Here is a 16435-nt window from a genome sequence, read left to right as displayed (position 1 = left end):
GGGAGGGAAGGCAAGAAGTACTCTAGCTCCTCCAGTGTAGCATGCACATACTTATTGTCATACTTAATCCCACAGCAATCCTGTAAATAAACACTCTCCATGTGACAGATGAAAACACTGAAGTTCGGCCTGAGTGATTGTCCCGGGTCAGCCAGCCAGCAAGGATCCTAAAAAACACCCACCGATTACCCAAGAAATGCTCTCTAGAAAACCACCTCAGGACACTATTCCTAACAAAATGGGCCCCCTGCTTCTTTTCCTTATCTCAAGTGAGCTTCTCAGGTTTGCATGCTCCTTAAACTACCAAGAGTAAATCAGAGACTCCTGGCTGAAATTCGATTTTGTATTTCTCCGTGGATGAAATGAAAGGGCAGACTAGTTAAGATTTCTTTGCTTATACCAATGTTATAGGAAAGGCAAATTTGGGGGGTAAATTTTAGAGGTTGCAGCATTCCAGGACTGTTTCACAGGAAAAGTATGAAGATGCTTATGTCTTAATTTCTTTTATTTTTTTAATATAAAAAGCAGGCATAAGATACAATTACATTACTACAAAGATGCAACAAAATTTAAAAAAAATCAGGGTGTACGATTTTTGTTCAAGGGGACAGCTGATCAAATATTTATGATTATCTAAACCATGCAGTTCATAACTTATTACAGTTCCAAACACAGCTCTTTATTATGGGGAAGGGAATCAAGGAGAGGCCCCCCCAGGCATAATATTCAGCACTGTCACACAGTGCTTATCTTCAAAGTGCTTCACAAACCAACTACGGTCTCTTCACGATACAGGGACACTGAAGTCTCCTTCCAGGACAGGAGAGGCGAGTCAGGAGCAGTGTCGACACAGACCAAGAAACTCAGAAGGGACTTGCTCTCATCAGGCCTTTTAAACATGATATTTAAAGTGTGTTTCAGAAGGTAACATAGTGTCTACGTTTCTCTGTTTTAACCACCCGAATCCTTTAAGAATAGATTAACAGCAGCAGCATTACTTCTTAAATTGTGGTTTGGCAACCTAAAGAATGTCTTCTTGAGGATCTACAGATAAACTGGTACAAAGGAGATCCTTCAGAGCCAGAACAGTATCACTTTAGCATAGGTTAGTTTTAAAAGCACTAACCTTTATTTTAGATTTATTGGTATACTTATGCTTTAGTTCTAGAGCATTTTAAACTTTCAGATAAGCTTTTTTTTTTTTTTTAAATCTTGCTTCTAGATAGCAGTTTTCAAACATTCTTTTCAAAAATGCACTATACAGTAATTCTCAAAGTCATCCTGGCACCAGTTTTCCTTCTACTGTGTCTCACTATTCCCACAAAAGTAAAAAAATCAGACTTAGAAAATCCCCGTCTTCACTACTTCTTCGTTCTCAAAAGGAGGTATTTATGGCTCTAGGAGAAATCAGGTGTGAGGAAATAAGCAACTCTCGGTCTTCAATTTATCTTTCAAGCCTTGGAGCCTTAAGAGAAGCTGGCACAAAATCAGGTTGTTAAACCAAGTCAAGGTCCTATTTAGTGGATGTTGGGAAGAGAGCATTTGGATGGGTGCATGCACTTATGTATGTACATGAAGCCAGCAACAGGGTACAAGGCGGCCTGTTACCCGAGGTCAGGATTTTTTATTAATAAGCACAGTTCCATTAGTTGGACAAACAACTTTATAAATTCTTATGTCGAACCATATAAAGTGAAGCGTCTTCATGGAGAAATTTTTTTTCCGCCCCTTAGGACAGCTTTACCCCCCCGCTTGAAACTTCACATTAATTTTTTGTGTATAGTTGCATCACACCGTGATTCTCCATATATTCTAATATATACAGCATTCAAAATTTAAACTTTTGCCATTTTTACTCAAATATTTCAATTACTCATGTGTAAACTTCAAATTATTTCACCTTAATAAAGTTTATTAAAAATATATATATATATACTCTCCAATTCAGAATAATATGATAGAACCTCCCATAGTGTAACAAAATCTTTATATAAAATATTAATTCAGTCTCCTTTTAACAAGTCTAATGAATGGAAATATTTATTCTATATAAATTTTATATATTTTTTAATCTTACTTAAAAAAAAAAAAAAAAAAAAAAAGCTGTGCCCCTAAACCAGAACATAGCTGCAAGGGAATAGCATGCATATCTAGTTTTAGCACAGACAGCATGAAAGAGTGCAGACTGGATAATGTAATAACGAGATTCAGTTTCAGTACATCAGGAGCCGAAGGCCACGCTTCAATTTTCACAATAATATCTATAATTAAGGATCTAACACTTTAAACACCTCTACACTGACCCCGGGAGGAATCAATGAAAAATGTCTACCTCCTTCATTGAAATGTTAGATGACATATTTCAGTATCATGTCAAATTCTGTCTATCTGTATATATATATAAAGAGAGACTGATAAAAGACTACGTAATTTCTTTTTACTTGGTTCTTACTGATGCATACTGTAGTAGTATAAAACATACACTTTTCTGGGATAACAAGAAATATAGCAGGAATAGTCCTCCATAAATTGTAACTTTAACAGCATTTAAAAAAATAAAAATCAAGTTAAGTGCCTTTGAGGCCTCTTTTTCCCAGTCATCAGTTTTCTTAACCCAATACTGCAATATTGCCATACAGCTGTCTGTTTAAGGGATCACATTTAAATATTTAAAATATATGTACAGTATGTCTTAAGTTTTCTTTGTACTTGAGATAATTTTTGAATCTTGAGTGTGAAAATGTAAAAAATAGTCACAAATGTCTTTACCAGAAATAAAAACACATCTAGGGTAGCCAGCAAATTAAAAGCAAAGAAACCGCTTCATAGTCACAAACTAATACTGAGGTCTGTAAAAGGGTCGGATGAGTAATAGATTATACATAACAGATATATTAGTTCCAACACTATCCATTATTGTTTTTATCACCGATACTTAAAAAAAATCTGTTATACAATCAAAATAGGCTGACATTGATAACTATTATGTGTAAAAATAGTGCACTATTTTTCTCCTGCAAAGCAAATCTGCATCCTAACAGCTGGTAAACACTTGTTCTTTTTTTGTTTTTTGCTTTTGTTTTTTTTTTTAAATACAGAAAAGAGTTGGAATTTTGAAAAAAAATTAAATTAAGGCATTCAAAATGGGTAACGTTGCCTATTATGAAGCATTAGGAAACTGACAGAATTAACTTTAAACTGTGTGTTACAGTAATTGCTTAAACATAAACATGCAGCTTCCATCAGGTACACGCAAATGAATGATATGAGCTCCAACATTATGGCTTTATACAAGTGCATAGTTGCAACTGCAGTTAAGTAATGATATTGGATTAATGTTTATAAAAAAATAAAGTGGGAAGTTAAAAAAAACCCTCTTGCAGTATTACAGTACTATATATGTGTGTGTGTGTGCATGAATGCATGCGGATACACACACACACACACACACACACACACACACTGGTCACTTCTTAAAGATGCAGTCTGTATCACTGTAGTGGAACCCACTCCCAGATTCTTCTGGCAAATGTGCTGGTGAAATCTCTCTGTTGAAGCTGAAAAGATGACTTCTTTAAACTTTAACTCTTCTCAATCCTTTTATGCAATGTAGTGTATGAGTGACTGCCAAGAGAGCTGGATGGAACGAACTTGGAAGAGTTGCACATGATATTCTTATCTGATTAGCCAATCACTGCTGGCTCAACTTGTTGCTCCAAAAGAGCCCAGAAAATCTATCCAAGATTTATAATTTATATTGCAGGAATAAAGGGAACATATATATGTATGTGTTTATCAGTCTCTCAAGAAAATATAGCTTTTTAATAAATTTTGGGCCATCATATTTCAGTCTTGTTTCAGCTGGAAGAATATGATCACCTTGACTAATGACTGCATTCACAGAAGGCAGTTAGCTGTAAAGAAAAGGAAAACAGAGGTAGCTGATATAGTGAAATAATTTAGAAGACTCTATCCGTTCTTTGAAAAGACATTTAATTACAACGAACTGTATAGTCTTCCGACTACTATATACTTTTAATACCTAAATCATGCATAAAACACATTAACTGTGTTACTTTTTCTTATTTTTAGGTACATGCAATTATACTCTTTCTCATATTGGCCACAAATATGACACACAAGTTTTAATATGGTTAACTGGCTACGCAGGTTAGACAGTATGTCACTGGATAACTCATACGAATGTAAGTTTGCGCTGGGGTTTAACTGCTAGCTTCCTCGTGTAGCTGAAGGAAGAGCAGACCTAGGGGCCAGGTTCTCCTTGACTCTTTGACCCTATGCCACATTTTAAAAAATCTATGAAATGGAAACAAACATATTGTTATAGTAAATATATTTAAAAATCGTCCATAAATCCTGGTTATAAACAGACCCCAATATTAAGTGATCTAAGTACATATTTTACAGCATGTTACTTAGGTTAAGATAGACGTTACTTCTTCGACATTCCTTCCATGTAAAAGGTTTATTTATAACTCATGGGGTTCAAGTTTCATTCAAATCTCCTTTAGCCACTGCTTAACCAAGCTACATCTTCTAAAAAGCACGAGAGCTTTCACAGCATACCATTAGCATTCTTCAGCAAGACTACCACTACATTTTCAAAAAATAAACATTTCACACCACAAAAAAGCCAGATCAGAAAGAGCTACTTCACAGCACTTATGAGACTTACAAAGTTTTTATGGTTTCAATCCTTGCAAGTTAGAAAGAAGGAAAGGAGAGGGAAGGAGAGAGGGATGGAGGGAGAAAGGCATCCCATGCTATGTTCACAAACTAATACATTTGTAGGAACTTGAAAACACTGTAAATTTTACTTCTCTGAATATGACTTCTTTGGAATGAACAGAAAGTACCAGAATTAGCTCCTTTTGTGATTTCTACATGTTTCATTCCTAAGTTAAAAAATTATTTCAACTGTAATGAAAATATATAGCCAATAAAGAATCTGAACATAGCATTTCACTTTTACACTTCATGTGGAAATTTCAGTTAGAAACTTTTCTGAAAACTACTACTTTTCAAATATATACTATCAAAAACAACTTCATAAAATTTCAAGCCGGTCAAAAATAGTGACACCCAAAGTGCAAACCACATGCACTACTTGGAAATACTAAAACAACTCATTTTTCTTTTTGTGATTTACCCCATTTACTTCTTCAGAAATCAAAAACATCGCCATCATCATCACCACCATCAATATCATCAAACGACCAATCCCAGTCTTTAAATGCCAAATCAAGCAATCTGCAATAGGAGGTTTGCAAATTTACACTCCAACACTCTTTAGCAACGGGACTTCAAAATGCAATGATGGAGAAATCACACTTTGTGCAGTAAGCATCTTAACCTTCCCTTCATCAATAACAACATGATTAAAATTCGGATGGAAGCACACAAGGAAATCTTCTTTATCTGCAAACACACATAATCTTGTTGTTCTCAGGTAGGACCAGAGAACTTAGGACAGAGATAATATGCTGGTGAGACACAATCTCCTTCCCACTGGACCCCTATGAAGACATAACCACCCTGATGCCCAGTTTGATTTAAGAACTATGAAAGCTCAACCTGTGTCAATTTGCCCTTCACAAAAGGGCCCAGACTGACAGCTCACATCTTCCCAGAATTGTACCATAAGCCGGAATATGAGAGGCGAGTAATAGTAACAACATAGCTTTCTCAATCCCAGCAGGATCTTACTTATTCAATAGGTCACTAAAAGGTAATCCTTCCATGAGAATTACAGACAAGGAAAAAAACCATAGGGAGATAAGCAGCATTAGCAACCTATCCTGGCCGAATGAAGTGACTTAGAGTAGAGGTGTATGTAGTCTTTTCTTTCCAATCCCATCTCCTAATATTGCGATAATGACTTTTATCTTTAAAAATGGGCTTAACATTTTTGTTATTATAACTGTGACATTCATCAAGATATCTGTGCCAAATAACCCACCTGATCTCCATAATCTCATCTATGGTCACTACGTCAGTGATTCTTCAACTTGAGTGTATATGATTTACCCAATGCAATGCATGATGCATATTTCCAGGCCCCATCTCAAGAGATTCTGATATAATTAAACTGGGGGTTGGGGTGTGGTGCATTTCTAAGATGAATTCTGATAAGGCTGGCTGACTTTAGCAATCACCGACAGAGTAGACTGACCGATGATTACCCTAATTTAAAAGTAAACAAACTGGGAGTTCCCGTCATGGCGCAGTGGTTAATGAATCTGACTAGGAACCATGAGGTTACAGGTTCAATCCCTGGCCTTGCTCAGTGGGTTAAGGATCTGGCGTTGCTGTGAGCTGTGGTGTAAGTCGCAGACGTGGCTTGGATCCCACGTTGCTCTGGCTCTGGAGTAGGCCAGGGCTGCGGCTCCGATTAGGCCTCTAGTCTGGGAACCTCCATATGCCACGGGAGTGGCCCTAGAAAAGGCAGGAAGACCAAAAAAAAAAAAAAAAAAAAAAAAAGTAAACAAACTAACTCAAATTACTGCATTTCAAAATGTGCTAAATGCAGAGTATTTGACCAAGCACACAAACTTATGACTATTATTCACTCAACACATATCACAGCCTAGTACATACTTTTTTTTTTTTTTTTTGTCTTTTGAGGGCCACACCCGAGGCATATGGAGGTGCCCAGGCTAAGGGTCTAATCAGAGCTACAGCTGCTGGCCTACACCACAGCCACAGCAATGGGGGATCCAAGCTGCATCTGTGACCTACACCACAGCTCACAGCAATGCTGGATCTTTAACCCACTGAGTAAGGCCAGGGATCAAACCCACATCCTCATGGTTCCCAGTCAGCTTCGTTTTCGCTGCGCCACAACGGAACTCTCATACTCATTTTTTTAAGGCTTACATATAAAGTAACTTTTAGCTATGGTTTCAACTCTACTACTTGGGAGACTGAGATCAGCAGGGCTTCCAGGGCACTGAAGCCCCAGTTTTAGCATACTTTATAAACAATTTGCATTTCATATCCTTCTGAAACCTTTGAAATATGTGTGAAGTGTGTGTCCATGTCACAATCTTCACATTTTAAGTCTTATCAGTTGGCTATAGGTGTGATGTGTGGTGAGACTTCCTTTACAACCTTCCCCTCATCCCCCTTTGAGCCAGCTAACTAACTCTTGTCATTTCAACTTAAACTTGACTTCTCTCCATTTTCACTGTCAGTACTTTAGTTCAGGATCTCATTAAGTCAAAACACACCAATCTCTTACTGAAAGACTTCTATTAGGAGAACAAAATCAAAACCCCTATAGCATAGTGAACGTGGCCCTTTTCAACCTGGCTCAGAGCTTGTCTCTCCAGAGTCGTCTCCTACCACTTCCTGTCATTACCTCTGCCTACCCTAACCCAATACACTGCAAACACATAACTAGTGCCTCTGCACTTAACATTTTGCCTAAAATTGTCTTTCCCCTTATTTCTTTGCCTGGAAAATTACTGCTCCTCCTCTTTTTTAATTTTTTTGAGATCTTTCTTGATGCTTCAATGGCAGAATTCTCCATACTTGCTTTTGTTCTCCCATAGCACTTGTTCATGGCTCCATAACAAGCAACATGTGAAATGGTACTGTAATTATCTGTTTGATCGTCTGTTTTCTCCATTAATTGATCAATAAGTATATACTTCAGGCCTGTGAAACTAACTGCCAAAGACTGCTTCAGAAGGGGTGCATTCCGGAGTTCCCATCATGGCTCAGCGGAAATGAATCCAACTAAGATCCATGAGGTTGCAGGCTCAATCCCTGGCCTTGCTCAGGGGGTTAAGGAGCCGGCATTGCCATGAGCTGTGGTGTAGGTCGCAGATGGGGCTGGGATCTGGCGTTGCTGTGGTGTAGGCTAGCGGCCACAGCTCCAATTCGACCTCTGGCCTGGGAAGCTGCATATGCTGTGGGTGTGGCTCTAAAAAGAACAACAAAAAAAGAAGGAATGCATTTAACGTTGAGTTTTACTAGAAGCACATGAGTGGGCCCATTTCTTTATACCTTATCAATACTAAGTTTCTTAATCTTTACCAGTTTGGCAGGTAAAAATGGCTTTACAATATAGTTTTAATTTAATTTTAATTTCTTTTGCTTAATAATCAGGTTGATCACTTTCTCATCTTTATGGTAATGGCTGTATGTTCCTTACTAAATTTTATATTGGGAAGAGTCAGACTTCTTCTTTTTTTTCTTTTTGTCTTTTTATGGCCGCTCCCACGGCATATGGCGGTTCCCAGGCTAGGGGGTCAAACTGGAGCTGTAGCTGCTGGCCTACATCACAGCTCACGGCAACGCCAGGCCCTTAACCCACTGCTCGAGGCCAAGGATCGAACCTGTGTCTTCATGGATGCTAGTCAGATTCCATTCCGCTGAGCCAGGACGGGAACTCCAACCTTCTTTTTCTTAATGATTTACATAAGAACTGTAGGCACAAAGACACTAACCCATCTTTCTCATATATATTGTAAAATATGTGGCTTATTTATTTATTTATCTGTCTTTTTAGGGCTGCACCTATGGCACATGGAAGTTCCCAGGCTAGGGGTTGAATCAGAGCTATAGCTGCAGGCCTACACCACAGCCACAGCAACTCGGTACTGGAGCTGTCTGTGTCTGCAACCTACACCACAGCTCACAGCAACGCCAAGTTATCATACCCACGTCCACATGAATACTAGTCGGGTGTGTTACTGCTGAGCCACCAAGTGAATTCTGAAAAATATGGAACACTTCACGAATTTGCATGTCCTCCTTGTGCAAGGGCCTTGCTAATCTAATCTTCTCTGTACCGTTTCAATTTTAGTTCATGTGCTGCCAAAGTAAGCACAGTATTTTTAAAATTTACAAGGCTTTACTTTTTGGTTAGTCAATCTTTTACTTTTTTTCTTTTATTCTTAAGAAGTTCTTCAGGAGTTGCCGTTGTGGCGCAGTGGTTAACGAATCCGACTAGGAACCATGAGGTTGCGGGTTCGATCCCTGGCCTTGCTCAGTGGGTTAACGATCCGGCGTTGCCGTGAGCTGTGGTGTAGGTTGCAGACGCGGCTCAGATCCCGCGTTGCTGTGGCTCTGGCGTAGGCTGGTGGCTACAGCTCCTATTAGACCCCTAGCCTGGGAACCTCCATATGCCGCGGCAGTGGCCCAAGAAATGGCAAAAAAGACAAAAAAAAAAAAAGTTCTTCAATCCAAGATCAGATACATATTCACCTGTTTTCTTTAAGTTCATTTATGGATTTATTTTTGACACTTTAAGTTGTATATAACTTTACCATTTTTTCCCAGTTAGTCTATAACCTTTCTAATACTTAGAACTTCTGGAAAAGAATAAAGATGAGACGATAAAATAACAGCTCCACTCACACTTAAGTTTTTCATTTTTGTTTTTTAGCTGCCCCATGGCATAAGGAGTTCCTGGACCAGGGACTGGAACCTGCATTCTAGTGCTACAGAGGCACTGACCATCCTGTTGCACCACAGCAGGAACTCCTCACCCTAACTTTTAACTGTGCTGGCAATGCTTTATTTCTTAAAACTGAATAAACAAATATTTGTTGCATTTTTGCTTTATACTTTGTGTGGCTTAAATATTGCATTATTTTTATAAAAAAGATCTTTAAAAGAAAGATAATTACAGAGATAGGCTCTTAGCAGGGACCAGTATTTTGTGTCTTGCCTTGGAACAAATTAGGATCTCTCCAAATTGTCATCGAAAGTCAGCATTTTATTCACAAATTTCTTAGTTTTTCTGCATAGCGTTTTAATTCAAAATTACCAAGAAAACATTCTTCCAGAACGGCATTCCACACATCATGTTTTATAACTCTGAGAGACAGCAGCGTATTATAGTTGAGAATGCAGGATCTGGGACTAGACTATCTGGATCTGAACTCATGGCTCTGCTACTTATTAGCTGTGTGACCTCACGCATACAATGCTTCCGTCTTAGTTTCCTATCTGTTAAACAGAGCGATGAATAGCTACATCACAGGATGGTTAAAAGGATAAAGAAGTTAGTGCAGTTGAAGCTGTCAGAAGAGTGCCTGGCATATTATGATATGCCCCCAGAATGTCATTTTATATAATAATATACATAATAGTAATAGCTAATACTTATTACTTTTAAAACACTTCACTACAGAAAAAGGGAAGAGGTATAAGAGAGGTAAGAAGAGAATCAGAACCAGGATCATGACAGAAGGCAAAGGAAAAAAAAATGTAATGATGCAGTTATTAACAAAGAAAAGATTTTAAAAAAAGATACGGCAAATATTTACGGATACTACATTTTAGCTTGTATGGAAATATACATACTTGATGATGTCTATAAAGCCAAACACTTAAGAAAGACGCCATGTGAATTACTTCAACTAAACCTAAACTGACTAATGCTAAGACTGATATTAAATAAACACAAATGAAGAGCTAGATATTAAATAACTGGTGATAAACACCAGAAATTCTGTTCCTGGGTTTTCTTGGATGATCCTTTAAAGCTCTACCCATTGCCTATAGGAATATGTAATAAACCTGTAGGATGTGAAAGGCCATCCAGTCCAATGCTCGACTATCCTCTGGGGGAGCCATGCTACCTGACATCAGACAGCACACGTGACAGATGGAGGAGCACCGCGCCCTCACAGTTCTGCCCAGCAGTCATCTAAGTCAGGTGCAAACCTGTGGAGACAGGACACTCACTTCTCTAAGGTAAGCCAGTTCTTCCAATTTTGCACATCTGACTGCTTCATAGTTTTTTGGTGCTGACTTAAAAATGTGCCTCTCTGCCTGGTTCTTCCTAGGAAAGGTCCTGGAAATCTGTACGTTATTTATGATCTCCCATCCTTTCCAATCACTTCTTCAGAAGACTAAAATATCCTTAGTCCCTATCCTTGCTACATGTGTCACACCTTCAAACGACCCACTACTCCCTCAGTAACTCTCTCCTGTGCATCTTCACTCTGTGTCGCTGCTCTTAACAATGTGACACCTCAAATGGAATGCAAGCTGCAGGGTTATTCACATAAGTTCAGACACAGATACAATTTTATGAGTTAATGAAGCAGTGGGAGCACAGACTGTTAAACAATGGAAATAATGTTGCAGAGGCACAGGACAAAATTATACTTAAACGTGCCCATCTTGACATTTAAAATTTTAAAGAGCACATTAATTTTAAAGTTAAAAAAAATTTCCCTATACATCTTACAGTCAGTCTTGATATTAGTTTTATCTACATGCAGTTGTGAGAGAAAGAAACCCTTATTACTTACTGTTGCTATGCAAAATGTATTTAAAAAAAAATCAATGAAGAATGATTCGAAGGGCAGGGCCAGAACTAAAAAAAAAAAAAAAAGTAACAAAAATAAAAAATAAATGTGCTTTCAAACAGGCCATAATGCTGAATTAGGGGGCAAAAAAATTATTTGTAAGTCAGTAACTGAAAATAAGCCTCACTTGGTCTGAAAACTGCTTCATAAACTATGTGTTATCATATGTAGTGAAATCATTAATGCGTCAAAAAAGGGGAGACGAATAAAATATATTTTAAAATCTCAAGTTCTTATAGTCCTGAATCTAAAAAAATTACTTGCCTTTCTAGAGTCTTAAAGATAGTACTACCATAGGAGTATTTTAAAGATCAAGTGAGAGAACACAGAGGAAGTTAAAAGGGAGGACAGGGTACCCATGGAAGCACTTGGGAAGCTATCAAGCATCATATGTTGTAAGGTATTAAAATAGCTTAGCATTTATGCATTAATGATTCAACAATATTAACAGTAGAAATTTAACTTTTAGATGTTTTGCACAAGGCCCATGAAATGACCTTAAGTGTCTCTAAATTCTTTTGAGTTTCTTCAGGTCAATTACTATCAAACAATCACTAATTCTATAGTATTTAGTTTTATCATACCTCACACAAAAATTCAATATTTTCACTGCTGAAACAACAATTCTACCTTTGTCATTCCAAATTATTTCCTTGAGATACTGGTTTCAAGAAAAGTTTCACGTAAGATGCTATGGCTAGAATGAAGAGATTTCTGATAACACAGCCAATGCACATCCCTATTCACAGTTTCAAGGTCGTGAAAGGACCTGAAGTTAGATATGTGACCTAAACATATACTTTACTCTCTCGGCTGGCCGAATGTTCGCGTTCACTTCAATGAACAGCAGTATGTATTTTACAAATACTGCATTAGCTAGTGAGCTAAGAAACAGTAATTTTGAGTCCATTTTGCCTTGTATTGTAGCTATATGAAAACGGCCCTGTCAAAATGCTTCTGTGCAATGATAACCTCTATAAACTTACTCCACATTCCCAGCTCCACCTCAATTACAAAAAACGCCCACTCTATTCATTAGTTAATGTTTGCATTTTTAAAGTTGATCTATATTGCCCTTTGAATCTGAGACAACTTATGACTTTAAACTTATGGATCTGAATTAAGACAGGAAGATTTTAGTCCGGCTCCCCAAGTAATTTAACATAAAAGAGGTATAGCACAGGGAACTCTACATGGGAAAAGGATCTCAAAAAGAATGGATATATGTATATGTATAACTGAGTCATTCTGTTGCACAGCAGAAATTAAAACAACATTGTAAAATCAACAATACTTCAAAAAAACTTTTAAAAATGAAAAATATCTTAAAAATGTTTGTAATGCTAAAAACAATGTGTGTACCTGACACTTAAAGGTTTGTGTATGCATCTTACCTACTAAATCAATAAAGTCAGTATGCTTATAAAATCCTAAAGTATTATGACTACATACATAAACATGACAAAAATGAGCCCTTTATATATTTTTGACTGAATTTAATGTATGTGTTTGTCATTTAGTAAATACATTTATATTATACCCATCTAAATCAAAGAATGAGACATGCATATTCAAATAGTTTGGAACATTTGGTATTCCACAGATCATGAAAATTCCAAGCAAAGGAACTGTAATTAGGAAAGTCTGTAATATGAATATAAATAACAAAAATGATTTTGACAACACTTTAATTTTTACCACATTTTTGTTCATTACCTTGGTTTGTTTGGGGCAAGCTGTCGACTTGGCCGTCTGATAGACTGGTTTTGTTGTATTTTCATTGATGTCCTAGGAGATGACCGTGCAAAAGGGTCTGGAGCTGGAGGCTTCTTAGGTATCTTTTTCACTAACCGACTAACCCACTTTTGCTGCTCTTCTGTAGAATTTGCTAATAATAATAGATTCTTTGCCGATGAAATGTCATAATACACTATAAAGAAATAATTGAAACAAATTAATGAGTTTAAAATGATCTGAATATAAATAGTTTGGATAGAGCAAGTCATTTACCATTTACCTTTGCAGGGTGCTATAATTTCCTCCTTTTTATCCATGTGATCTTTATGACATTTAATATGGCAGCGACGGCACTCCAAAGCAGGAGGAGGTTTAAACATGTGCCACAATGGCTTCATACAGGCCTCACAGTTGGTTGGGAAATGGTAGAGAGTAGGAATAAATTCATGTCCCTTGTGGCAAATACAATTTGATTTTTCTCCCACCGGCTCTACGGGAAATTCTTGCTCCTTCTTACTTTCTCCTTCATTGGCATAGAGAATCTATAAACACCAAAAAGAACAATGAATGCTTTTCAAATATAAGTTATTTTTCATGCAGTAATAATTCTTACAGTGTAAATAAAATTAGCCTAAACTATTCAATGAGAAGAAAACCCAAGTGATGTTCAAATGTTAGTAGGTTCTCATCAAGAGCTCAAATGAGGAGTTCCCGTTGTGGTGCAGTGGTTAACGAATCCAACTAGGAACCATGAGGGTGTGGGTTCGATCCCTGGTCCTGCTCAGTGGGTTAATGATCTGGTGTTGCCATGAGCTGTGGTGCAGGCTGGCAGCTACAGCTCCAATTCGATCCCTTGCCTGGGAACCTCCATATGCCACGGGTTCGGCCCTAAAAAAGACAAAAAACAACCAAAACAAACAAACAAACAAAACCAGAGCTCAGAGGAGAAAAGTCCTTAGACAGTCATTTTGGTTCACATTTCAAAAGACTCAATCCTATTCAAACAGCGTCTTCCTCTTTTCTTCATGTTATCTTCCTATGTTTCAGCAATTTCATCAGAACAGGCCCGCAAAAGGTATATCTGCACTTGATTAGTGTTAGAAACTTTTTCTGTGAGGGAGTGTTCAAATAATCACCTGAAGATACGGCAATTATATGAACTGATGCTCTCTGATTCTCAAAAGCAAACAACTGAATGATAACTGCAAATATAGCTTTAATTAAAAAGACTTGTGTTTGGAGAGTTGAAGAAGAAAGGAAAAGAGGAAAGGATACATATAACATACTCCAAACATACATCGTAAGCATCCAGAAAATAAGCAGCCAACGTCCCCATAATACATACACCAAGCACAATGGCTTTTACACAGAAGGCACTTGATAACGAGCTGTTGGTTTGACTAGTTTTAAAATGAAAGTAGTAAAGGGAAGGATTTGGCTTCACTTTAAATTGGAAGTAAAAAGGCTCCTGGGTGCAAAATTTAACTTTACAAGAATTTTTTAACTTTCTAGAGAGTTGAGCATGGAACCAAAAACAGAAGAGTGCTCGTGCTTAAAAAAATGTCATAACCAAACTTGAACAAAAGGATAGGAAAGGCTAGAAACATGATATAAACACACTCTAGACTTTTAACAAGTAAAACGGGAAGAATTAAGATGTATCCAAACAGGATAAGCATGAAAATCACAAAAGAACAAACTACCTTTAAATGGGACTAAAATTGAAAGATAATCTGAAAAACGCTCAAGAATAAAGACATTTGTTATATCAGGCAGATAATGTATAAAGGTGAAAAAAAAATCAAGCACAAAATAAAACTGTTTACCTGGAATATCCTTGGAATTTCTTTAGCATCTGCTCTATATACATCTGTCTGTGTAACTGGTCGAACATGAAATAACTTGCTATAAAAGATTTTTAAAAAAGGAATAAAATATCATCAAAGGATCAAGTTATATTAGCCTATACTTACGTCAGAAGTTAAAACTGATTACTTTGACCCTTGATAGACGGTTAGCAAATATCTTGCTCAATAAATTCAATCAACCCTTGATATTTTGAGATTTCTAATAAGTCAGAAATTTTCTAGTTTCAGAAAACAACATATTAAACTCTTGAAATAAAGGTATTTTAGCCAATTCTATATCCCAGACTTTCGTCTGCATGAAGCAAACATAAGAAAATGCAACAATAGTATAGTAGCAATTATACGAGTATATACCTAGACTATGGACTAATAAATCACACTAACGTGACAAAAAGGTCATGTGACTGACTCTCTTATACTTTAAAAGTTCCTAAATGTTCTAATAAAAATACTTACTCTATATCTAAAACCATGTACGGGTTAGATTGTTCTTTATCTTGTTCACTGTCATAAAAAAGGATCTTCTTACTGCTTACAATCACGTACTGTTAAAAAGAGGGAGGAGAGGAATTCAACAATGATTAAAGGTAATATACATCTTATTTATTTTTCTTTGAAAATAAATTCTGTATTAGCAATAAAAATCATATAAAATACTTAAGTTAAATATCTAAAAATTATTTGAATGTATCCTATAAAAAAGGATACATAACAATAATGTTGTGTACATTTTAAATAAGCAAATTGGTAGGAAAACGAATTCAAATATTTTTTGGACTCATTTAGCTTTATGATCTGATACCAAAAGTAATCTTATTTTAAGAAGTCTGTAACCTGGAAGAGGGCTTTCACTAGAACCCAACCATGCTGGCACCTTGAGCTTGGGGCTCCAGCCTCCAGAACCACAGAAGTAAGTTTTTATTGTTCATAAGCTGCTCAGTCTGTGGTATTTTGTTATAGCAGCCCAAGGCTATAATACTTATCAAAAATGAACATAATATCAATGATCATAGTAACAGAGAAAAATAAATAAATGGGTCTTTCCGTCATATCTAGAGTTGTTTTCCCACTGAAACAGCAAAAGCACCAAGGTCAACAGGGTTCTATTTTCCTAACCTCAAAACCTGTTTTTATTATTAGCAAAATGTGCATGATGAAAAGGCTTTTTTAAACAAAGATACATCAAATTATATCATTCCAAATCAGAAAGTACAAACAAGTTTCATGTGTCTACAAGTTCTAGTTATATGTATCTTAGAACTACAACAAGTTCTAGTTATATGTATCTTAGAACTACAAAAGTGAATTGGCTGTAGCTAAACCAAAAGTGAAATAAAGAACCATTTTCAAAAGTATTACCTTTTTAACCCATCCAAATTTCTTAGTGTTGTTTCGCACAGGCAATGAAAGCCATCCTTCTAATCTTGATTCTATATGTGAGAACAAGATAGGAGAATAAATATAACAAGAAAATGAGGA

At 36.6% G+C, this 16435-nt stretch overlaps 1 protein-coding gene and 1 non-coding gene across 8 annotated transcripts in view; both read right to left on the bottom strand.

Annotated features, from left to right (window-relative positions):
* Window positions 1-487: 487 nt before the first annotated feature.
* The window catches only part of ROCK2 (Rho associated coiled-coil containing protein kinase 2), a 141305-nt gene continuing 125357 nt past the window's right edge, over window positions 488-16435 (bottom strand). For 4 of the 7 annotated variants that reach the window (XM_047782640.1, XM_047782642.1, XM_047782645.1 and 1 more), the window contains 7 exons: window positions 16316-16386; window positions 15413-15501; window positions 14915-14993; window positions 13369-13630; window positions 13068-13281; window positions 5171-5271; window positions 488-3914 (listed from right to left, as the gene is read on the bottom strand). In XM_047782640.1, coding sequence (XP_047638596.1) covers window positions 5184-5271; window positions 13068-13281; window positions 13369-13630; window positions 14915-14993; window positions 15413-15501; window positions 16316-16386 — 803 coding nt within the window. In that variant the 3' untranslated portion in view covers window positions 488-3914; window positions 5171-5183. Of the gene's footprint in view, window positions 3915-5170; window positions 5272-9727; window positions 11360-13067; window positions 13282-13368; window positions 13631-14914; window positions 14994-15412; window positions 15502-16315; window positions 16387-16435 lie in introns of those variants that run through there. The other 3 variants (XM_047782644.1, XM_047782646.1, XM_047782643.1) reach the window with 2 other exon arrangements.
* On the bottom strand, window positions 8746-8857 carry LOC125128591 (U6 spliceosomal RNA). The gene has a single exon (XR_007135287.1). It is a non-coding gene; the product is annotated as a U6 spliceosomal RNA (small nuclear RNA).

This window comes from Phacochoerus africanus, chromosome 5, assembly GCF_016906955.1.
Source record: "Phacochoerus africanus isolate WHEZ1 chromosome 5, ROS_Pafr_v1, whole genome shotgun sequence".
NCBI classification, from domain to species: Eukaryota; Metazoa; Chordata; class Mammalia; order Artiodactyla; family Suidae; genus Phacochoerus; species Phacochoerus africanus.
The sequence above is the reverse complement of the archived record's forward strand: the minus strand, read 5'-3'. Positions and strand labels throughout refer to the sequence as shown.